The 25,034-nt window shown below is 38.4% G+C and overlaps 1 protein-coding gene across 1 annotated transcript; it reads right to left on the bottom strand.

Annotated features, from left to right (window-relative positions):
• Nucleotides 1–1,061: 1,061 nt before the first annotated feature.
• Nucleotides 1,062–21,297, bottom strand: vax2 (ventral anterior homeobox 2). Its single transcript, XM_057853599.1, has 3 exons — nucleotides 20,714–21,297; nucleotides 17,714–17,901; nucleotides 1,062–3,680 (listed from the first exon to the last, which is right to left on the bottom strand). Exons 1-3 carry the CDS (start codon nucleotides 20,934–20,936, stop codon nucleotides 3,198–3,200), a joined length of 894 nt encoding a protein of 297 aa, XP_057709582.1. The 5' UTR covers nucleotides 20,937–21,297; the 3' UTR covers nucleotides 1,062–3,197.
• Nucleotides 21,298–25,034: the final 3,737 nt, after the last annotated feature.

Here is a 25,034-nt window from a genome sequence, read left to right on the forward strand (position 1 = left end):
AGCCATTCCTGATAGCTAGCTAACAATGTTCTTCAGAGCATTGCAACATGAGTTGCTGGTAATGATGTGGCTTAATTCTAAACATTAACCGTATTTTCTAATTAACCTTTCAGTTACGACATACAGTATTGTCCAACGTTGCGCCCTTCGGTATACTTGAGTGGCATGTCCCCGACTGGAAGTACCCCCTCCGCCATTTCCTGAGGTGTGCCGCCTGCAGCAAACAACCAGCAGCAGCTAACATTACTGTTTACATTAAATGCCGCTGGGCTGCTACTGAGGCGTATAAACCCAGTACAGTGTATCACAAAAGTGAGTACACCCCTCGCATATCTGCAGATATTTACAGATATCTTTTCATGGGACAACACTGACAAAATGACACTTTGACACAATGAAAAGTAGTCAGTGTCCAGCTTATATAATAGACGATTTATTTACCCCTCAAAATAACTAGAAATCTAGCCATTAATATCTAAACCCCTGGCAACAAAAGTGAGTACACTCCTTATAAACTACATCCCTAAATGTCCAAATTGAGTACTGCTTGTGATTTTTCCTCCGAAATGTCATATCGCTCGTTACAGGAGTGCTGTCAGCATTGCTGCAGATATTGAAGAGGTGGGGGGTCAGCCTGTTAGTCCTCATACCATACGCCGCACTCTACATCAAATTGATGTGCATGGCTGTCACCCCAGGAGGAAGCCTTTTCTGAAGACGGTACACAAGAAAGCCCGCCCGTCTCATCAGACCATAGGACAGGGGTGGGCAACCAGTCCTCGAGGACCGCAGTGGGTCCTGGTCTTTGTTCAAACTAATTAAGCACAGATAGTTTAACCAATGAGGTTTCAGCGGAAACAAGAAGCACTACAATGAACTGATTGCATTTGTAAAAAATCAGATTGGTGAAAGGCTGTCCTCATGATGGGTATGAACAACAACCTGCACCCACTGCGACCGTTTGTGGAATAGTTTGCCCAACCCTGCCATAGGACATGGTTCCAGTAATCCATGTGCTTTGTTGACATGTCTTCAGCAAACTGTTTGCGGGCTTTCTTGTGTACCGTCTTCAGAAGAGGCTTCCTCCTGGGGTGACAGCCATGCACACCAATTTGATGTAGAGTGCGGCGTATGGTCTGAGCAATAACAGACTGACCCCCCACCTCTTCAATCTCCGCAGAAATGCTGACAGCACTCCTGTAACGAGTCTAGTGCTGCAACGATTAATCGATTAACTCGAGTATTCGATTAGAAAAAAAGATTCGAATTAAATTTTGCTGCTTCGAGTATTCGTTTAATTAAAGTGGCGTTGTAATGGTTTATTTTGAAAGTGTTTGCATTTAGTTTTATTGATTTGGGTGGATACACTGCCCTCTAATCTGCCTAATTTCAGATGGTTTTATCCATCTGCTCCCTGTTAAGACCAACATAAGCTAAGATTTTGTTCGACCCTGTCTTTTTTTCATGCATTTGTAATTTATTTTATAGGTATATTTAGCCGTTTTTTGTGGGAATATGTTTCTGAACCATTTGTTAAGAGCATTGTTAAAAAAAAAAAAAAAAGCATTTAATAGCATTTAAGCTAGCAGAATTTTGCTAAGTTAGCCAATTGTTCTTTTGTTATACATAGATCCATACATAGTATTTTAATTTTTCATGTTCCTTATCCGATTACTCAATTATTCGAACTAACTAGTTCATCGATTAATCGACTACTAAAATAATCGATAGCTGCAGCCCTACACGAGTCACATGACATTTTGGAGGGAAAATGACAAGCATTACTCAATTTGGACATTGAGGGATGTAGTTTCTAAGGGGTATACTGTACTCTCTTTTGTTGCCAGGGGTTTAGATATTAATGGCTATATTTTGAGTTATTTTGAGGGGAAAATAAATTAAGCTCCACACAGACTGCTTTTCATTGTGTCATTTTGTCAGTGTTGTCTCACTTTTGTGATTCACTGTCAATGGCATAAAACTCGGATTAGTCAATATGTATTAAGGAACAACTCATCAGCAAGCTATCCAATAGCCTGATAATGATTCCAGTTATTTGATTTAGGTGTGTTGGAGGAGGGAGACTTGGAAACCAGACTGCCCTCGAGGACTGGAGTTGGTGACCCCTGCTCCCGGAAGTCTTTTCTGCTGATAATAATGTATTTCATTTACATTTGTTTCTTAAATGTGCACCCCAATTTCATGAAACTATTTTGCACTGTAGTTCATCATGCTACAACATAGCACTCCTGGAAAATGGACCGGCACATTCAGCAAGTGAAAAGGGGTAAATGTACAACTAAGTTTGAATATAATATAAATAATTTACTTAATAATGATATGGTCAATTCTATCCTTACATCATATGACCTAAATATGCTTTGCTTAAAGGTTAGCGGGGACAATTTGAGCATCCTGAAAAGTTGCTAGTGTTATGTCCCTACCATCCCTATGCAAACCTACGCCCTTAGTCAAAACGTCTATCCCCGTCAATGGCGGGAAATGTGTCATTTATGAAATATCATCCATTATAACAGTAGAAAGGTTGACGTTTCAGCGTTTTAACTGTAAACGACCTAAAGTTACTGCAAAGTCTAAAAACAGCAAATTTTTCGAGTGACTCTGGTCCGTCTATCGCCGCCGCTAGGAGCCAACGAGCTAAAAAGTCACGAATTCACTTAAGGAAAACTGGATTTTTCCCCAAATCTCTGAGTATTTTTTTGGCGAATTTACAGGCCGGAGACCGGAAGCGTTGAGTCGGGCGGCCGTAAAGAAACTATCAGAGCTAGAGCTACCACAGAATTAGTTCACGCACAAACACGGGCAAATCAAGAACCACAAACATATTTAAATAACATATTTAAATGCTACACGTTTTTTTTTTTCTAGCGCGGGCTGCGTTCGGAATCATTCGCAAATTCACAACTCTTTTCATAAAATCGTGTGTTTTTATACGCTAGCTTGATAAAATAAGCTAGGAATTCATTGTTTATGATTTGCCACCGGCTAGTAGTTCGCCTCTGAATTTTTTTTTTTTTTCATTTTCTCGACAATATCAACGATTTCGGACACAGCCCGGGTGTTTCGCAGCACGAGAAGCACTGTTCTGGCTCTCATTCGGACACTCACCTCACACGCAAAGGACAAAAGCATATAAAAACGGCAGTCTTTTACGCGCGATACCCGCGGTATCGATTTTAGGAAACCGTTTTCTTGCCGCCGAGGTCGGCCTCCTTCCGGTCCATCCTCATGTACGGCTCGAAGGCCGAGGAGCCGCAACCGTAGGCCGAGGTCAGCTCGTGGTGCGCGCCGCCCAGCAGAGGCACGGAGAAGCAGAGGGAGTGCGGCGGCGGAACGGCCAGCCGGGGGGACGTCGGAGTGCCGCCTAACGCGGGCAGAGGCAGCCCGAACGCGGCCCCGGACAGAGAGCCGGGAGGGGTGACGCCGCCGCCCAGACCGGGGGAGCCGGAGGAGCCGCCCCCGGGGCTGCTCAGCGGCGGAGGGGCCAGGAGGGGGTTCGGGGCAGGGGGCGCCGGGCCGGACAGGAGCCGTCCCTGCTCCAGGAGACGCAGGATGTTGCAGGTGGCCAAAGACTCCGAAGACGATGACGTACGCTTATCTGAATCCTTGCTGGTGTCCTTCTTCTGTTTGGTTCGACGGTTTTGGAACCATACCTTCACCTGCGGTAACAGACAAACAAACGGGTGGTGGTGAACACACGCTACAGTGTTAGTCTCTGGTTTGATTCCGGCTTCTATTGGACTGTGTTCGCCATGTGAGTCAAACTCTAAAGACAAACTGACCATTTGTCCTTTATGGATCGCAGCTGTATCTCAAGCCCCTTATGGACTTATATCCCTCTAAATTCCTTTGTAAGATGATGCGGGATTTACCCATGTCATGGCTTTCAGACATGGGAAGATGTACCAGGAATTACCCGGGTTGGAAACTTTCAGACTTGTGTTGGGGACTCGGTGCTCTCTGTGCGAGGAGATTTTATAAATCTCTAAAACCTTTGTCCTATTTCTACCTAAATCCGGCGTTAGAACCCAGCGTGTTTGAGTTTGTCACAGTGAATAGTGAAAGCCACCTCAACGCTCCAGGAAGACTTGGCGCAAAGTCTCTCAGTCTTGTCAATTGATGGTGGAGTCTATGCAGCTTGCTACACAAGTTTTACAGGTTAGCAAGTTCACACAGTTTAATTTTATGCCAACTCTGATGCAGGTCGGACTTTTAGTAGCAAAATTAGTAGTGTGTTTCCCACCTCCACAACATTGGCGTCTTTTTAAATTACTCACAGTGGCTGCTGCTGGCCGGAAAAAAAACGGCATCAGCAACAAATTAACCACACATTTCCATAGAAATAACAGACTGTCTCTTCCTCGGTTCTAAGATCCAGTAGCAACTTAATTTCGTGATATTTCCAGTTTAATTTGCGCTGCGACCCGGGAATTAAACGGCTGCTTTCACACATGCCACATCCCGAGTAAATCCCGGACATTACACTACGACGCAACCCGGTGTCATCGCTAAAACCTTCGTCCTATTTCCACCTAAATCCGGCGTTAGAACACAGCATGTTTGAGTTTATCACAGTGAATAGTGAAAGCCACCGCAACGCTCGATAGGTCGGCCCCCTAAGGGAAAGCGTGGCGCAAACTCTGTGGGATTTGTCTTGTCAACTCATGGTTGGGTCTATGCAGCTTCCTACTCGAGTTTTACAGGTTAGCAAGTTCACACAGTTTAATGTTATGCCAACTCTGATGCAGGTCGGACTTTCATTAGTGTGTTTCCCACCTCCACAACATTGCATCTTTTTAAATTACTTACAGTGGCTGCTGCTGGCCGAAAAAAAAACATCTAATATCCCCTTCTTCGAAGAGGGCGGAGGACAACAAATTTCCATAGATGTAAGATGGACTGTCTCCTTCTCAGTTCTAAGATCCAGTAGCAACTGGCTACTATTTATACTACAACGCTACCCAGTGTCATCTCTAAAACCTATGTCCTATTTCAACCTAAATCTGGCGTTAGAACGCAGCGTGTTTGAGTTCTATCACAGCGAATAGCCAAAGCCACCTCAAACCTCTATAGGTCAGTCCCCTACGGGAAGGCGTGGCGCAAAGTCTGTGGGAGTTGTCTTGTCAACTCATAGTGGAGTCTATGCAGCTTCCTACTCGAGTTTTGCAGGTTAGCAAGTTCACACAGTTTAATGTTATGCCAATTCTGATGCAGGTCAGACTTTCAGTAGCAAAATTAGTAGTGTGTTTCCCACCTCCACAACACTGGCGTCTTTTTGAATTACTTACAGTGGCTGCTGCTGGCCGAAAAAAAGGCATCGGCAACAAATTAACCACACATTTCCATAGATGTACAATAGACTGTTTTCCGAAATTTCCAGGTGAGTGGGAAGCCGGCAACACTCCGGCAGAGCGGCAAAGGAACAAAGCCAGGCGATCTGTACGTGACCCCTGGCGGACTTCCTTTGCCGCTCTGCCGGAGTGTTGCTGGCTTCCCACTCATTTGTCACGGTAAGCGATTTTCATTGCTAGGGGACACTTGGTTGTGCTGTAACGTAGCGCGGGGATTCTGGGGTTGACAAACTCAAATCTAGCGTCATCGTTGACATTTGTTATGCTTGTTTTTGATACTTGTTGCTTGCTCTTGTGGGATTGTAATCAATGAATATCATTTATTCTACATTTTCTAATCAATAAACATCGTCTATTGATCAAAAGTGTGCCTGTTACTGATTCAGCGCGAACCTGGAAATTTCAGAAAACAGACTGTCTCGTCCTCGGTTCTTAGATCGAGTAGCAACTTAATTTCGTTATGTTTCCAGTTTAATTTGTGCTGTGACCCGGTAAATAAACGGCTGCTTTCACACATGCCACGTTCCGAGGAAATCCCAGACATTATACTGCAACGATGGGAGCAGAACATGTTGATGACCCTGAAACGCAGTGTCAGCAAAAAAATTAACTTACAGGAATATTTATAATAATAATTTGACAATGACCGTTTTTTTTTGTTTCCCGTCATTCTTGAGGGAAATTCTAAATCAGGCTGCTTAGGCAATACTTTTGGCCAAGATCGTCATCCACTGAATATGATACGTCCGCCGGTGTCGTGCCAATGTAGTTACCCCAGTCAAAAATTGTATCCCCTGGGCGGAGCCATATGGAGGTAGATTTGTGTCTTTATGATTCAATCCAAAAAAAAAGTTGCTTCAATGAAAAAAATGTGTTTGAATGCAAAAATAAATTTGAAACTAAAAAAAAAATGCATGTGAAGGCTATTTTTCTTTGATTTTTTTTTTTTTTTTTCTGATTGGAGTCAAGTTTTTTTCGATTGAAGCAACTTTTTTGATTGAAGTAATGTTGATTTGCGTTTGGGCCAAATTCTGGCTGGGACATTTTTTTCTTTATCATTCAATCAAAAAATAAGTTGCTTCAAAAAATAATTTATATTTTCAAAAAGAAAAATCAATAAAAAAAAAAGAAAAAATCAATCGTAGAAAACGTTTTTGATTGCGGAAAAATTGAGATTTTTTTGAAATTTGCATTTGAACACTTAATTTTTCTTTGAAAAAGTTTTCTTTGATTGAAGTAATCCTTTTTGTGTTTGGGCCATATTACGGGTAGGATGTTTATGTCTTTTTTATTAAATTAAAAAATAAGTTGCTTCAAAAATATATATTTTCAAAAAGAAAAATCACTTCATTCAAAAAAATAAAAAATAAAGAAAAAATTCAATCGTAAAAAACGTTTTTGAATACGAAAAAATATTTGAGATTTTTAAAATTTGCATTTGAACACTTAATTTTCCATTAAAAAAGTTTTTTTTTGATTGAAGCAATCTTTTTTGAGTTTGGGCCATATTATGCATAGGACATTTGTGTCTAAATCATTCAATCCCCCCAAAAATTTGATTCAATCAAAAAAAATATTTTCAATCAAAGAAAAAATCTCATTTGAAAAATAAAATTGCCCTACCCTAATTTTTTTTTTTTTTAATATGCAGAGCAAATGACATCTAAGGTGCTAGTCATGATCTATTTGAAAAATAATTTTGACCCATTATAAAAATATATTTTTTTTACAACATATATATAAATATGCAGCTTCCTACTCAAGTTTTGCAGTTTAGCAAGTTCACACACTTTAATCGGGGGTTAATTTGTACCGGATCTTATCGGAACAAGATCTGGCACCTCTTGATTTTGGCCTCCCTGTGTTCCGGGACTTATTTGGGCAGATCCGGCACCTCTCGTGTATAGCATTTTTAGAAAAATGTATTGTAATAGCCCCGAATGGGGGGGGTATAAGGAGAGGAGTTGTTTGAGATTTGTTGATCCACTGAAAAGCTGGACCAACAAATCACGCCTCTGACATACAAAAAAAAAAAAAAACTTGAAATTTGTGGCATCTGGGGAGCAAGCAGCCAGGATCAAACGCTATTTCAACATGGCAAAAAGACAGTTGCATTTACTGTCTTTTTTCAATAGGAAGACAAAAACAAGTCAGAAAAGCATAAATAAAGGGGAAAAAAGCCCCACAGCATGGCTAGTGGGCATTTGCGTGTTGTTTTCAGCGCCATTTTCTGCGTATGTTCCGGGACCTGTGCCCGTTTCGTCATCCCCTGCGCTGTCATATGTACTTTGCGTTCCGGCATCTTATGATTTAGAAATTAAGCACTGAGTTTAATGTTATGCTAACTCTGATGCAGGTTGGACTTCCAGTAGCAAAATTAGTAGTGTGTTCCCCACCTCCACAACATTGGAGTCTTTTTAAATTACTTACAGTGGCTGCTGCTGGCTGAAAAAAAACCTTCTAATATCCCCTTCTTCGAAGAGGTCGGAGGAGGCAGCATGTTGTCGACATGTATTTCTGTCGGGGGTGTTTGAGTGTGAGCGTGTGTGTTGGGTCAAGTCATCGGCCAATCAAACTGATTTTATAACCTGGACATATCGTCATTTTTGGTCGGCATCGGTAACAAATTAACCACACATTTACATAGATGTACGACGGATTGCCTCTTCTTCGGTTCTAAGATCCAGTAGCAACTAGATACTACTTATACTACGACGCTACTCAGTGTCATCTCTAAAACCTTTGTCCTATTTCCACCTAAATCTGGCGTTAGAACCCAGCATGTTTCAGTTTATCACAGTGAACAGTGAAAGCCACCTCAACGCTTGATAGGTCGGCCCCCTACGGGAAGGCGTGAAGCAAACAATTGAAATTTGTCTTGTCAATTGATGGTGGAGTCTATGCAGCTTCCTACACGAGTTTTACAGGTTAGCAAGTTCGCACAGTTTAATGTTATGCTAGCTCTGATGCAGGTCCGACTTTCAGTAGCAAAATTAATTGTGTGTTTCCCACCTCAACAACATTGGCGTCTTTTTAAATTACTTAAAGAGGCTGCTGGCCAAAAAAAAAAAAACCAGCATCGGCAACAAATTAACCACATATTTCCATAGATGTACGATAGAAGTCTCTTCCTCGGTTCTAAGATCCAGTAGCAATTTAATTTCAAAATGTTTCCACTTAAATTGCACTGTGACCCGGGAATTAAACAGCTGCTTTCACACATGCCACGTCCCGAGTAAATCCCAGACATTACACTACGACGCTACCCGGTGTCATCTCTAAAACCTCAATGCTCGATAGGTCGGCCCCCTACGGGATGGCGTGGAGCAAACTGTGGGATTTGTCTTGTCAATTGATGATGGAGCCTTTGCAGCTTCCTACATGAGTTTTACAGGTTATCAAGTTCACACAGTTTAATGTTATGCTAGCTATGATGCAGGTCGGACTTTCAGTAGCAAAATTAGTAGTGTGTTTCCCACCTCCACAACATTGGCGTCTTTTTAAATTACTTACAGTGGCTGCTGCTGGCCGGAAAAAAACGGCATCGGCAACAAATTAACCACACATTTCCATAGATGTACGATAGACTGTCTCTTCCTCGGTTCTTAGATTGAGTGAACTTAATTTCGTTATGTTTCCAGTTTAATTTGCGCTGTGATCCGGGAATTAAACAGCTGCTTTCACACATGCCTGTCCCGAGTAAATCCCGGACTTTATTCTAGGACGCTACCTGGTGTCATCTCTGTGTCAGTCTACCTGGGAAATTGCTTTCAGAGATAATGGCTATCCATGATTTAACCGGAATTTAGCGTATGTCTGAAAGGGGCCTTAGATTTCCTGGATGTGACATCCATTTTGCATTCATACACATTTGTGAGAGAAACTTTTGTGAACTAGTTTACCACCCGAGTTTTCCATTAGGTGGCCCATACTTGGATAATCAGCGTGATAGCTGGATGTCGAGATCTAATCTGGAGGATCTCTTTCCGCTTTCGCCTGCCATGTTTAATTCATCGCGTATAGCGTGTTGCGCGCGAAGAGGAGGGCGCGGCGAGGTCACCGGAGAGGCCGCGCATACGAAAAGCCGATCCCTAGCGACCGGAGCGCCGATCCCTACCCGCGAGCGGATAAAACGTTTACGTGAGACGGTATCAATTCACTCCGGGGGCGGAGTCACCGGGATGCTTGCGAACGAGCTCATGAGTCAGCTGGTGGCCATGACACGTATAATGGGATCGCAAACCCGTGCCAGGGAAAAGTCCGCGACACCCAACGCTACGTTTAAAGCTCGAGCGGGGCGGGGCCTCCGCTCCTTTCCGTGGCGAAGGATTTGATTGGAGGGAAATTGATGAGAGGAGAAGAAAGCAAAGCTGCCTTCGCTACATCTACACTATTGCATGTAAATCCTTTTTAATGGGATCCAGGGTTCAGCGCTGGGGCAGAGATTAACGAGGAGATCTGGATATGGTGTGACCTGTATTTTGCCCGCCGCGCTCACAAACCACAAGTTTGCTTCAATAGCAGCGCAGAAGCAAATTGCCGGAGCTAGCAAAGTACAAATTTTGGCTACGACGAGTCAGCTAAAGTGTCTCGTAGCGCTACCGAATAAAACAGAAGGGGCGGCAATGGGGGTTAAAATCAAGGGCGTACCAGCCTGTCAGTCGGGCAGAGGTCAGCCAATCAGCTGCTGTGAATACGCACAGCCGCAAAAAAAATAATAAAACGGCAAGCCACATCAAGACGGCGAAGTGGTTCACCGAGAGCGATTGCGTCGATGGTTAGAAGCTAGATGACGACTCGGTTTCCTAAAAAACTGTCCATGAACTTAACCGTGTCAGGTGACATTTTAGTCCAAAAACCTGTACCGGGGGTAGTCAACCCGTGTTTTGAGAATAGCACTGCCCTAGTGGCTCCCTGGAGCATTTTCAAAAATTGTTTTGATATAGTTTCTGTAGGAGAAGTGGACTGCATCGCCAAACTCCACTACTGCTGCATGTTTTGTTGCAACCCGGGAGATAGTAAAGCATGGAAAACCTTTCAAAGATGGTGAGTACATGAAAGAGACATTAATCGACATATCAGAACACCGGTTTGAGGGAATATTTTTTGTTTTGATATGGTTTCTATTAGAGATGTCCGATCACGTCATTTTCAAAGTATCGGAATCGGCAAAAAAATATCGGCCATGCCTTTTTTTAATATATATGTATTTTTAATTAATTCGTTTTCTAATTGTATTTAACGTTACAGACATAATATGTTACACTTATCCAGAGTCTTTAGTTTAGGCTTAAGGTAGGGTTATCAAATTTATCCCAATAACGGCAGTAATTAATTTTTTAAAAAATGTATCACGTTTAAATATGTAATTAATTAATGCATGCGCTGCACGACCCACTCACGCATTGTCGCGCTCCACCTGTAATGGCGCCGTTTTGCCTATATAGAGAGCTAAAAGGCAGCGTAAAATGAGTAGAGTGAATTTTGGCAGCCTTTGGAGCCTTATTTTAATTGGCTAGAGCCTTACAATCCCTCTCCCTACGATTAGAAATATCATGGGAAGCAAGGTAGCAATTGATCTTTTTCTTAACACCTTATGTTGTTTCTTTTTTATGTATGTTGTTGCTTCAGTATCATTTACTGAAAGCTCAACAAATACACTAGATGGCAATATTTAGTCACAATATACAAAGTCACAAGTATTTCTATCTGTGGATCCCTCTCACAGAAAGAATGTTAATAATGTAAATGCCATCTTGAGGATTTATTGTCATAATAAACAAATACAGTACTTATGTACTGTATGTTGAATGTATATATTTGTCTGAGTTTTATCCATTTTTTTCTTAATGCATTGCCAAAATGTATATGATTGGGAAAAATTATCGGGAATGATTGGAATTGAATCGGGAGCAAAAAAAAGCAATCGGATCGGGAAATATCGGGATCGGCAGATACTCAAACTAAAACGATCGGATCGGGAGCAAAAAAACATGATCGGGACAACCCTAGTTTCTGTAGGAGGACAAAAATGAAACATTCTTAACATTTTGCAATGCTTTAAAAATGTGTAGAATGAATATTAAATTTCAACATTTCTGTCAACGAAGATTTGCGTCATTGCCTGCGACACACGTTTCAATCAGTCGGGCTAGATGCCAGGCTCTCCCATTATTTCTGTACAACTTAGAGGAGCGCAAAAATACATTTAAGATGTGGATTGCATCGCCAAACTCCACTATTGCTGCATGTTTTGTTGCAACCCGGGAGATAATAAAGCATGGAAAACCATTTACTACATGACTACATGAAGGAGACATTAATCTCCATATCAGAACACCGGTTTGAGGGAAATATATTTGTTTTGTTTTGATTATGGTTTCTGTAGGAGGACAAAAACGAGACAAAGATTCTTAACGTTTTCCAATGCTTTAAAAATGTGTAGAAGAAATATTAAATTTCAACATTTTTGTCAACGAAGATTTGCGTCATAGCCTGCGACACACGTTTCAATCAGCAGGGCTAGATGCCACGCTCTCTCAGTCGGGAGTGAGACAAAAAGTGCGAATCCATTACTTCTGAAGAACTTTAAGAAGTGGATTCATCGCCAAACTCCACTACTGCTGCATGTTTTGTTGCAACCCGGGAGATAGTAAAGCATGGAAAACTGTTTACAGATGGTGAGTACATGAAGGAAACATAAATCAGCAGACTTCAAAAACAAAACCGAGATAATAAAGAAAATCAAAGACATGCCCAGATAAGGGACATGTTATGCAAGTTCCATTTTGTTGTTTTTCGAAACCTCAAAATAAAAATGACATTAAAAACTGATTTCTTTATTGCATTTCATAAAAGCAATGAAACAGATCATTAATATTGTAATGAAGTTAAACTTGAGGTAACATCATATAACAGAGTAGTCATATGGATGCACTGCAGGTAAAATTAATATTAAATTTTAAGCTGACTTAGTCATTTTGATTGAAGGCTAATATAGCTAACACATATACTTACAGCATGTGTTGCTTTCATTATTAGGTTTAGGCTTTTAATTTTTTCGGCTCCAGACATATTCGTTTTTTTTTTTTTTTTTTGGTCCAATGCGGCTGACATTGACCTGGACCAATATCTGCCAATAGCGCTTTAGCTAGTTTAGTTAAGCTAGTTTAATGCTAGTTTTAGCACAAGAGACTTTAGAACTGACAATATGATTTACAGATCTTAGATTTACTGGTACGCACAATAATTTACCGGCGCGGGGCCTGGACTCTGGTTGAACGGGAGTCTACGAATCAGTTGGTTAGCGTCGAATCATCGTGAAGTCAACCGAAAAACTTCAGAAAGCACCATTCTAGTCGTGTTTTTTTGCCTTTGGTACGAGAACCGTCAGGTTCCTCGGAAAACTATAGCGACCTTTCGAGACCTCACCGGACCGGTCGCCATCGGAGCCGGCAGGTTCAGCCAGGGGTTAACCCGCTCTTATAGATATGGCTGCCCTAATCCCTCCTTAGCACAAAAGCACTTGGGACAGTTATGAGGCCCGTTGCGCCTCCCCCTCATAGTACTAAAGACCAACCAAATGCTATGCTAATGTCGTCGATGCTAGCCATTGAGTTAAGTCTTCAGTGCCATTTGCTTCCAGTTTAAATGAATTGGACGTCTATCCCAGTCAATGATAGCCACTCCGTTAATATGTAGCGAAAAGGTTGCTATAAGGATTTGTTGCTGTTTTCAGACAATTTTTTTTACAGTGCAGCAAATTCAATTTAATTGGCAATTTTTGGTTCTGTGGTGGAAAATCTGCACCAAAATTTGATTTATTGATTAAAATACTGTATTACATCTAAAAAAAATTGGCCGATATTTGGTTAGCTCTATTTTTTTATTAATTATTATTTCAAATTCAATCAAGTGTTGCGACGCACAACACATTTTTAAAGGTCTTACACTCATTTTAATTACTCAAAAATGGATTTGAACGTCTATCACCGTCAATGGCAGCCGATGTAGGATTTATAAAATACTATTGTTCAAACAAAAGAAATAATTGATGATGAAATTTCACCATTTTAAGTCGTAATATGACAAAGTTTAACATTTAACGTGATGAAGGACTTTTTTTAGACGACTATTACCGTCCATGGTGTTGCAATAGTTGTAATATTTGTATATGGCGGAAAACCCAGACAAGACTGAAAAAAGCAGTTTCTGCTCTTGCACCCCTCTTTAAAATAAACTGCTGTATTTTAAGCTAAAAAAAAAACAGTTTTGTTTGATAGAAAAATATGTCTATATGCTGCCATAGCAGATTCATGGCGCATTAAACCCCCGAACTGTTTTTAATTTGTCCGTTTTACCCTGGAAACCCCTGTTTACAGACATCGCGCAACCCAGCCAATAAAACAAGGTAAGCAATTATATTTATTATTCAAAATATCTGTCATTTTTAGCTTAGAATCATTCATGTCTAATATATCGTTAAAAACAAAAACCTTAAAAAATTATTCACTCGCATATTTTAAACTTTTAAACAAATTACGCCACAATGAAAAAAAATGGTGTCTGTAAATAAGTCAAGGATATCTACCTCATAACTATCGCGTAATTTAATTTTTTTGTGACTGTCGCATTTTCCCCGATATGTTAGATGATAAATAATCGATCCAAACAAAGAAAAATTGAAGAAGAAAAAAACTATCAAAATGGTAAATATATTTTTTAAAATTCTCAACCACTCCTTGACGTCTGCGATTTCTGCATCGCAACCCTTGTTATATTACCATGTTTCAACCATAAAATCCCGAAAAATCCGGCTGTGGCTATTCACAGCTGTGTCCTTACACTCGGTGATATACGCTAAATGGAGTTTTTAAGATCGAAACAAGGTAAGTATGCGACAATATCGCATTAAAATCGTGGCATCTTTAATTGTGCTCGTTCATGCTCTTACCGCCAGTTAGGGTTTTGCTGTATTTTTTTTTTTTTCGGACAATTTTGAAATTTGGCCAAATTGGAGTTCTCAGAGAAGAACTTCAAGTCACCTGAATGTTTTCCACCCATAACATATATGGCGGAAAACACTCAGCTGACTTGATGTTCCGCTATGAGACCCCTTATTTGGCCAAATTTCAAAATTGTCCAATATGCATGTGTGATGCATCATTAGAAATCTTAAAATCTCAATTTTCTGTGGGAAGAAAATTTTTGAACAAAAGGGCATTTAAAAAAAAAATGTTTTTTCTTCAAACAGCAAAACCCTATCTGGAGGTGAGAGCACGCGAGAGCAGAATTACAGACGCCATGACTTTAACGAAATATTATTGCGTACTCACCTCTTTTCGATCCAAAAACTCCATGTAGCATGTATCACCGAGCGTCAAGACATAGCTGTGAATGGCCACAGCTGGATTTGGGGGATTTTACGGGTGAAATACATTAATATAACAAGGGTTGCGATGCAGAAATCACAGACATCAAGTAGTGGTTGAGATTTTCTTTTTCATATATTTATCCTTTTAAATGTTTTTTAAATTTTTCTTTGTTTGGAGTGATTATTTATCATCTAAAATATTGGGGAAAATGCAACTGTCACAAAAAAAAAATACAATTTCGCGATAGTTATGTGGTAGATAGTTGTGACATTTTTACAGACACCATTTTTTTCATTGTGAGGTAATTTGTTAAAAAGTTTAAAATATGTGCATCATTGGATTGCTTAAAATCCCAATTTTCTGGGGGATCAAACAATTTTGAACAGGAGCGCATTTAAAAAAAAATTTTTTATTTTTTATTTTTTTTTTTAAACAGCAAAACAAACTGGAGGTGAGAGCATGAGAGAGAAAGAATAAAGACGCGATGATTTTAACGAAATATTATCGCATACTCAGCTCTTTTTGATCCAAAAACTCCATGTAGCATGTATCACCGAGCGTCAAGACATAGCTGTGAATGGCCACAGCTGGATTTTTTGGGGGGATTTTATGGGTGAAACATGGTAATATAACAAGGCTCGCGTTGCAGAAATCGCAGACATCAAGGAGTGGTTGAGATTTTCTTTTTCATATATTTAACCTTTTAAATCTTTTTATTAAATTTTTCCTTGTTTGGATCGTTTATTTATCATCTAAAATATTGTTGGAAATGCAACAGTCACAAAAAAAATACAATTAAGCGATAGTTATGAGGTAAATATCCGTGACTTTTTTACAGACGCTAATTATTTCATTGTGACGTAATTTGTTTCAAAGTTATAAATATGCGAGTGAATATTTCTTTTTTTTAACTAAATATTAGACATCAATTAATAATTCTAAGCTAAAAATGACCGACATTTCGAATAATAAATACGATTCCTCATAAAAATGTCGGGTCCGATCACGTCATTTTCAAAGTATCGGAATCGGCAAAAAAATATTGGACATGCCTTTTTTTTTTAAAATATATATATATATATATATATATATTAATATATATTTTTTTTTTTATTAAATCGTTTTCTAATTGTATTTAACGTTACAAACACTCATCCAGAGTCTTTAGTTTTGGCTTAAAGTATGACTATCAATTTAACGCGTTAACGGCGGTAATTAAATTTTTTTAAATTATTCACCTTACAATATTTGACGCAATTAACGCTTGCGCTGCACGACCCACTCACGCATTGTCGCGTTCAATCTATAATGGCGCCGTTTTACCTATATATAGAGCTAAAAGGCAGCGTAAAATGAGTACAGTGGATTTTGGCAGTCTTTGGAGCCTTTTTTTAATTGACTAAAGCCTTACAATCCCTCTCTCAACATTAAGAAATATCGTGGGAAACAATGTGGGGAAGAAAGGTAGTAGTTGATCTTTATCTTAACACCTTATGTTATTTCCCAACGCAGAGAAGATATATCAATTGGTGCCACTACGCACAGTCATGGTTGCACTTCCCATCATGCATTTAGGCATGGCTACTTTATCATTTACTGAAAGCTCAACAAATACACTAGATGGCAATATTTAGTCACAATATACAAAGTCACATTTATCCTTTAAGAATTACAAGTCTTTCTATCCGTGGATCCCTCTCACAGAAAGAATGTTAATAATGTAAATGCCATCTTGATTTATTGTCATAATAAACAAATACGTACTGTATGTTGAATGTATATATTCGTCCGAGTTTTATTCATTTTTTTCTTAATGCATTGCCAAAATGTATATGATCGCGAAAAATTATCGGGAATGATTGGAATTGAATCGGGAGCACAAAAAAAAGCAATCGGATCGGGAAATATCGGGATCGGCAGATACTCAAACTAAAACGATCGGGAGCAAAATAACATGATCGGAACAACCCTAACTACTTACCTTCTGTTTTATGGCTAGGTCGAAACAAAAGCAGTTGCGCGACATCTGTAAACGGAGGTCTCCAGGGTAAAACAGACAAATTAAAAATAGTTTAGGGACTTAAAGTGCCATGAATCTACTATGGCAGCATACGAAAAAAATTAAACAGCAAAACCCTAACTGGAGGTGAGAGCCATGATTTCAACAAGATATTATCGCGTACTTACCTCGTTTCGATCCAAAAATTTCATGTAGCATGTACCGAGTGTCAAGACACAGCTGTGAATGGGGGATTTTTCGGGGATTTTATGGTTGAAACACGGTAATATAACAAGGCTCACGATGCAGAAATCAAGACATCAAGGAGTGGTTGAGATTTTCTTTTTCATATATTTACCCTTTTAAACGTTTTTTTTTTTCTCAATTTTTCTTTGTTTGGATCGATTAATTATCAACTAACATATCTAGATGGAATTTTTGGATCGAAACAAGACATGTATGCGACAATATCTCGTTAAAATCATGGCGTCTTTAATTGTGCTCTTTCATGCTCCAGTTCAGGTTTTGCTGTTTAATTTTACTTTTAAATACCCTCAAGTGCAAAATTTTTCTTCCCCCAGAAAATTGAGATTTTAAGCTTTCCAATGATGTATCAAATATGCATATCGGAAAATTTTGAAATTTGGCCAAATTAGGGGGTCTCAGAGCAGAATCTGAGTGTTTTCCGCTTTATCTCTATTTATTTGGGTGGTCATTTTACATTTAATCCGTCAAAATAATAAAGTGAGACGAAGGAAACAGCCAAGTGTCGCGGACAGCGAGGCCTCTGTTGTCTCGGACAACACGAGAGCTTGACGTCATGTCGCGTCCGGGCCCGGAACACAAGGCCGCCATACACGTCTGGCGTGTTCTGGGACGTCACCGACAAACACTCGAGACTGGTCGCCAGCCAAAAATCAACTCGAGAAATAACCATTCGGGATAGTGGGCGTGTCTTTTGTGCTCACCTGGGTCTCGGACAGGTTGAGCTGCCGGGCCAGCTCGGTTCGTTCCCGGCCCACCACGTACTGGCAACGCTGGAACTCCACCTCCAGGCGGTACAGCTGCTCGGCCGTGAAGGAGGTTCGGGTGCGCTTGGGCCGATCCAGGTCCAGCCCTTTGGGAAGCACAATCTCCCGGATGGTGCCTTTGGCGTCTAATTTTTTTTTCAAAAAAATCCCAAAATAAATGGATTCAATGACACTACACTTGGACTGGGGCATCTAATAATAAATTGAATACATATGTAATAATAATGAAGATGAATGTTGCATGTATATAAATAATGTAGATTTTGGAATTGATGATAAATATAATATAATATATAGTTTTCTTTTGTTGTAGTATGTTTGGATTTACATGGTTGCAATAAAAGTACTGTATTTATGTTATGTAAATGATATTGTTGTATATGTCTAAGTATTTTTTAAATTTAATTGTGATGCAATAGTTTAAAATGTTTTTATTTTTTTTTAAAAGTGGTGCAACTACAAATAATTCATACAAACATAGAATAAAAATTTTGTCTCATTGAATTCGTTTGCTGCCATTGACGGTGCTCGACGTCAATAGCACTGAAAGATAGCCACAGCCAGTATTCCCAGTTTAAATGAATTTGACTGTTTTTTTTTGTTTGTTTTTGTTTTTTTTTTTTTGTTTTTTTTTAATAATCAACTTTAAAGTCTAATTAGAGGCCATATGTCATTAAAAAAATAATTCTAATTCAATCAAATCAATTAAAGTCCTGGCGTCCTGATTTGACATTACGCCAGGTCTTTTAAGTTTTATGCTTTTTTTTAATTAGCAAAAAAAAAAAAAAATCTTTAGTCCTAAAGGGTTAAATGTATCATTGATAACTACGAACTAAACGCGAATAATATATGTATATTTAACAAGAGGTGGCATATTGTAACTAAATGGTGGATTTACTTGATAAAATCATTGTAACAATTTGCACTAACTTTTATTAAGTAAATTTTTACTGCTTGTGAACTGAACTTAATATTGCAAGCAGTACTTACTTACTGTTATTAAGTAAATTTTACTGCTGCTTACTTTTATTAAGTAATTGCAATAGTAAATGTACTTTTCTTAAGTAAATAAATTAATAAATTTTACTGCTGCTTGCAATATTAAGTTCAGTTCACAAGCAGTAAAATTCACTTAAACCCTTTATTGCCAAGTGTATCACATTTGATACATCTAAAATTTCATAATTTTGAGACTAATTCAGAATTTTGACATTTCTTTTTGGGGGAAAAAAATGGATGCAAGTCAACACATGCATCTGCAGGTTCCATGAGGAAAAGAAACAGAATTTAGCAATATTAGAGCGCTTATAACACCTATTTATTTTGACTTTCCTTTTTACAAATTTGAAAAAAAAGTTTCATTAGGATCTTATTTGTCAAATTTTGGGATTCTCTGAGAATTGCATCATGTTGCAGGTATTTAAGGGTTAAAAAAAGTTAGTGCAAATGGTTACAATGATTTTTTCAAGTAAATCCGCGAAATTTTACTGCTTGTGAAGTGAACTTTATATTGCAATTAGTAAAATTGACTTCATAAAAGTGCAAATTGTTACAGTGATTCTATCAAGTAAATCCACTATTTTTTTCAGTGAACACACTAATATTGTTAATATTATTTGTTTTGATTATTATAACTATAAAGTGATGATATAATATTACTACTACTAAGTATTATTGTTAGTATTATTATAGCATACTGTAGTAATTATTATGTTTTTTTTTTAAATGACCAAAAAATAATCTTTAGCCTTAAAGGGTTAAATGTATTGTTGATAACTACGAATTAAACTGCGACTAATATATACATTTAAAAAGAGTAAGCATGGTGCAACTTTATATATTCACACTAATATTGTTAATATTTGTATACTACTACTACTACTACTATTGTAACATACTGTATAGTGATTTTTTTTTTTTTTGTAACTTTGTCAAAAAAATTATATATTTTTTGCAAAGAATAATTTTGTGAACTTCCAATCATATTTTTAGTTTTCTAACAAGTTATTTTCTTATAGTTTTTTTTTTACCAACCCATTTTCTTAATAAATATTTCAGATTTTTTATGACGATATTTTCTGCTGCTTTTTTTCTTCTTGATTTTTTTTTTTTTTTTTTTTTTTATCGTTGCCTCCATCGAAGAATTATTCCAAGTGCAAGTGTGTGTGTGAGTGGGTGTGTGTGCACGAGTGGCTATTTGTTGCTATCGGTCAAACAGAGGTGCTCTTTGTCCACAGCTTTGAAATCATGAAATATGGAAGTGTGCACTCAAAAAAAATCAACAGCCGCCCCTGAATTAAATATGATTGAAGCCAATAAGCCAGCAACACAGTACAGTTGCACAAATAAATACACACGCACATAAATTTTCTTCGTTTTTCCAACTTTAAACGCAAAAGTTAGATTTTTTTTTTCAAATGTTTTGTTATTTTTGCGTTGGCAGAAAATTGCAAGGGGGAAAAAACAACGAATGCGAGTGCGCAGAAGGTCGCTGAACTCTGCGTGACCTTAATAAGAAGTAAAGGGGAAAAAATAGCATGCACCCGAGGCCATGTACACACGATAATAACATCAATTTATGATTATTTATTTTTTTGTGAGCACAATAAATGCAGCAGGACTTTAAAGTGGAGATTTGTGATGATTATATTCTGTTTGGTTGATATTAAATACAAAAAAGGTGTTAGAATTGTTGGATTTTTCAAATGTTTTTGCAAAATTTAGATGAAAATTTCATTTTATTGGATTGATTTTGTAGTGATTTCGTTTTAAATCCACTTTGCATGCGCTCTAGGAGGGCGTGACTGAAATGAAAATTGAATATTTATTAACATCTCGACGCTCGCACACAAAGAGCATGAGAATAAACCCTGAGTTTTTTTTTTTAGGTGTTTGTTTCTTGGAAGAAAACCAACAAAAAAATGCAAAAAAACTCACCCCTGACTAGGATTCTCCGGCAGTACTCGGGGTCCACTCCTAAAAGTTTGTCGTGTCCGTCCTCGCTGGACGACGTCGGCGTGGACGACGACGTCCCCGGGGTGTCGGAGGAACTGTGAGCCGGCGAGCGGCACTTGGGCTCCGGAACATCCGGACAGAGCGGCTTGCTTCCGCAGCGGTGGCGGTGATTCGAGTCGCCCACGGCGGCCTGATCGAACATCATCTACGGCTTGTCTTCTGCTTTCCTTCTTACTTCTTCTCCTCCTGGAGGGGCTCGGGGGGCATGCCCTCCTCTTCTTCTGTCCTCTTGGGAACCAAAAAAAAAAAAAAAACTCACACCTGCCTGGCAATGAGAACGGTTTTCAGGTGTGTCCCCGGCATGACCGAACCCGGAGTACGGAAGCCGGGAAGAGGTTGAGGAAGTCGGGCAAGGTGCCGGAGTGGGGGTCAGGAGGATTTTGGCGGGAGGGGAGGTGCCCCCCCGACACAAACCGACACACACAGAATCCGAGTGGGACTCAAGTGAGTCAACTTTGGAAAGGGAAACGCGCTCCCTCACTAATTTGTTTTAATGTCCAGCGTTTTCCTTTTCGCCTGGCAAAGGCCACTTGGCCGGCTCGCTGACGTCACATCCGCCGAGGATCTGATTGGCTCTCAATCGGCTATACGGGACACCTCAGTGGCTCGAAGACGGAAATCCAAATAGGGGCCGAGCGGGATTCCCCCAAGGAACCCACCCCCTTAAGGCACGTATGTCGAAACCGTCGTAAGGCGAGGAAAAATGCTTCAATCTTATAGTGTTGCCAAATCAGTGTCAATGGCATCCACGTTTTTAAACTGTATTAAAGCCATTCTAACAAATATGAAAGTTTTATAATTTCTTTTAATTTCCATAATATAAGTACAGGGCCGGCTCAGCCTGTACGCAGACTATGCAGCTGCTTAGGGCCCCTGACCACTAGGGGGCCCCAATCTGGCAATTGTTTAATTTGTGTTCTATTTTGTTTACTACTTTGCTTTATTTGATTTTTGTGAGTTTTGAGACTTGATTATAAGCTTAAAAAATAAAAGTTCTTCCTTAACTTCTTTCTTTCCTCTTTTAGAAAAAGGTTTGGCGCTATCTACTGTAAGTACTGACAATCATTTGGGGTGAGAAGTTTGAAGTGTGGCAACAAAATCTGATTAATATACAAAATATGGATGTATGGGTTTCACAGTACACTGTGACGGAATGGTGGGCCAAAAATATGGGCCCCTTTGCATTATTTTGCTTAGGGCCCCCAAATGGCCTGGGCCGGCCCTGTATAAGTGGAAAAAATAGTGGATTTACTTGATAAAATCATAGTAACAATTTGCACTTACTTTTTTTAAAGTAAATTTTACTGCTTTTACTGCTTTTAGCAATTTACTAGAAGCAGCAAAATTAGCGTCTATAAAAGTCTACCTCATAACTATCGCTTAATTATATTTTTTTTGTGACTGTCGCATTTCCCCCGATACGTTAGATGATAAATAATCGATCCAAACAAAGAAAAAAATGAAAAAATAAGCTTTAAAGGGGTAAATATATGAAAAAAAATGTCTGCGATTTCTGCATCGCCACCCTTGTTATATGACCGTGTTTCACCCATAAAATCTGGGTAAATGGGTGATACATCACTGGAAAGCTTAAAATCTCTATTTTCTGGAGAAAGAAAAATTTTGAACGGGAGGGCATTTTAAAATAAAATCAAACTGCAAAACCCTAACTGGAAGAGCACAATTAAAGACGCCATGATTTTAACGAGATATTGTCGTACACTTGTCTTGTTTTGATCCAAAAACTCCATGTAGATATGTTAGATGATAATTAATCGATCCAAACAAAAAAAACGTTTAAAAGGGTAAATATAAAAAAAAAATCTCAACCACTCCTTGATGTCTGCGATTTCTGCATCGCGACCCTTGTTATATGACCGTGTTTCACCCATAAAATCCCCCAAAAATCCAGCTGTGGCCATTCACAGCTGTGTCTTGACACTCGGTGATAAATGCTACATGAAGTTTTTAGATCGAAACAAGGTAAGTACGCGATAATATCTCGTTAAAATCGTGGCGTCTGTAATTCTGCTCTGTCATGCTCTCACCTCCAGTTAGGGTTTTGCTGTTTAATTTTTTTTTTATAAATTGGCATAGCAGATTCATGGCGCATAAAGTCCCCGAGCTATTTTTAATTTGCCCGTTTTACCCTGGAAACCCCCGTTTACAGACGTCATGTAACTGCTTTTGTTAATCATTAATTGATGTGTAATATTTAGTTTAAAAAAAAAAAAAAAAAAGACTTTGAATATTTTAAACTTTTAAACAAATTACGTCACAAAAATAGCGTCTGTAAAAAAAAAAGTCACGGATATCTACCTCATGACTATCACTTAATTGTATTTATTTTTCGTTACTGTCGCATTTTCCCCGATATTTTAGATGATAAATAATCGATCCAAACAGAAAAATTTGAAAAAAAAAAAAAAAAACGTTTGAAAAGGTAAATATATGAAAACGAAAATCTCGACCAGTCCTTGACGTCTGCGATTTCTGCATCATGACACTTGTTATATTACCATGTTTCACCCATAAAATCCGCCCAAAATCCGGCTGTGACCATTCACAGCTGTGTCTTGACACTCGGTGATACATACTACTTTGAGTTTTTGGATCGAAAAGAGGTAAGTACACGATAATATCTCGTTAAAATCATGGTGTCTTTAATTATGCTCTCGCGTGTTCTCACCTCCAGTTAGGGCTTTGCTGTTTGACAATTTTTTTTTTTGTGTTTTTTTTTTAAATGCCCTCCTGTTCTACAAGCAGTAAAATTTACTCAATAAAACTAAGTGGAAATTGTTACAATGATTTTATGAAGTAAATCCACCAAATATTTGTTTTCAGTGTGATTAAGAGGTCAATAGAATAAAACCAGCTCGTTTTTAAAGCAATTCTGGCAGTTAATAGCGTTTCATAACCAAAAAACATTAATAGCTAGAATGCAACTTTTACACTAAATAATGGCAAAATATACCAGTTTACAACTACGTTTTTTATTAATATATATGCTGATTTATTATCCCGCTTCAAAATGCATTGGGCGGAGTTCCGCTCTGAGACCCCCAATTTGGCCAGATTTCAAAACTGCACTATAAGCATGTGTAATACATCTTTGGAAAGCTTAAAATCTCAATTTTCTGGGGGAAGAAAAATTTTCAACTGGAGGGCATTTTGAAAAAAAAAAATTTTTTTAAACAGCAAAATTCTAACTGGAGATGACAGCACGCGAGAGCATAATTAAAGACGCCACGATTTTAACGAGATATTATCGCGTACTTACCTTTTTTCGATCCAAAAACTCCATGTAGCATTTATCACCGAGTGTCAAGACACAGCTGTGAATGGCCACAGTTGGATTTTTCGGGGATTTTATGGGTGAAATATGGTCATATAACAAGGGTCACGATGCAGAAATCGCAGACATCAAGAAATGGTTGATTTCCATTTTCATATTTTCACCATTTTAAACGTTTTTTTAAACCAATTTTTCTTTGTTTGAATTGATTATTTATCATCTAAAATATCAAGGAAAATGCGACAGTAACGACAAAAATACAATTAAGCGATAATTATGAGGTAGATATCCGTGACTTATTTACAGACGCTAATTTTTTCATTGTGACGTAATTTGTTCAAAGTTTAAAATATGCGAGTAATTTTTTTTTTTTTTAAGAAATATTAGACATCAATTAATGATTCTAAGCTAAAAATAACAGACATTTCCAATAATAAATATAATTACTTACTTTTTTATGGCTAGGTTGAAACAAAAGCAGTTACGCGACGTCTGTAAACGGGGGTTTCCAGGGTAAAACGGACAAATTAAAAATAGTTCGGGGGCTTAATGCGCCATGAATCTGCTATGCAAACACAACAGTTCTAATGGCTTAAAATACAGCAGTTTATTTTAAAGAGGGGTGCTAGAGCAGAAACTGCTTTTTCAGCCTTGTCAGACGTCTATCGCGGTCAATAGAGTTGAAAAACATAAAAATGCCGAGTACAACTTTTCCTCCGATTGGATTTTTGCATAAAAACAAATGCAAATATGTTAAGTTGAAGAAATAAATAATCAATACTGTTTTATGAATACGTTTTTTTAATATCTGTACTGATTTAATCTCATAATCTGTTAAGAACACACGTTAGATATTTGCACCTAACGAATGCTTTTTTTTTGCATGGGGTAAAAAAAAACTATTAAATTCACTATTTATGATGAGGAATATTAAACGCTTGATTCCAA

This window comes from Corythoichthys intestinalis, chromosome 13, assembly GCF_030265065.1.
Source record: "Corythoichthys intestinalis isolate RoL2023-P3 chromosome 13, ASM3026506v1, whole genome shotgun sequence".
Taxonomy (NCBI): domain Eukaryota; kingdom Metazoa; phylum Chordata; class Actinopteri; order Syngnathiformes; family Syngnathidae; genus Corythoichthys; species Corythoichthys intestinalis.

Coding starts and splice junctions, on each gene's coding strand:
- vax2 (XM_057853599.1), bottom strand. CDS start 20,936: ATGATGTTCGATCAGGCCGCCGTGGGCGACTCGAATCACCGCCACCGC. Junction 17,902..20,713: donor CCGGAGAATCCTAGTCAGGG/GTGAGTTTTTTT, acceptor AAAAAAAATTAG/ACGCCAAAGGCACCATCCGG. Junction 3,681..17,713: donor TCAACCTGTCCGAGACCCAG/GTGAGCACAAAA, acceptor CTGTTACCGCAG/GTGAAGGTATGGTTCCAAAA.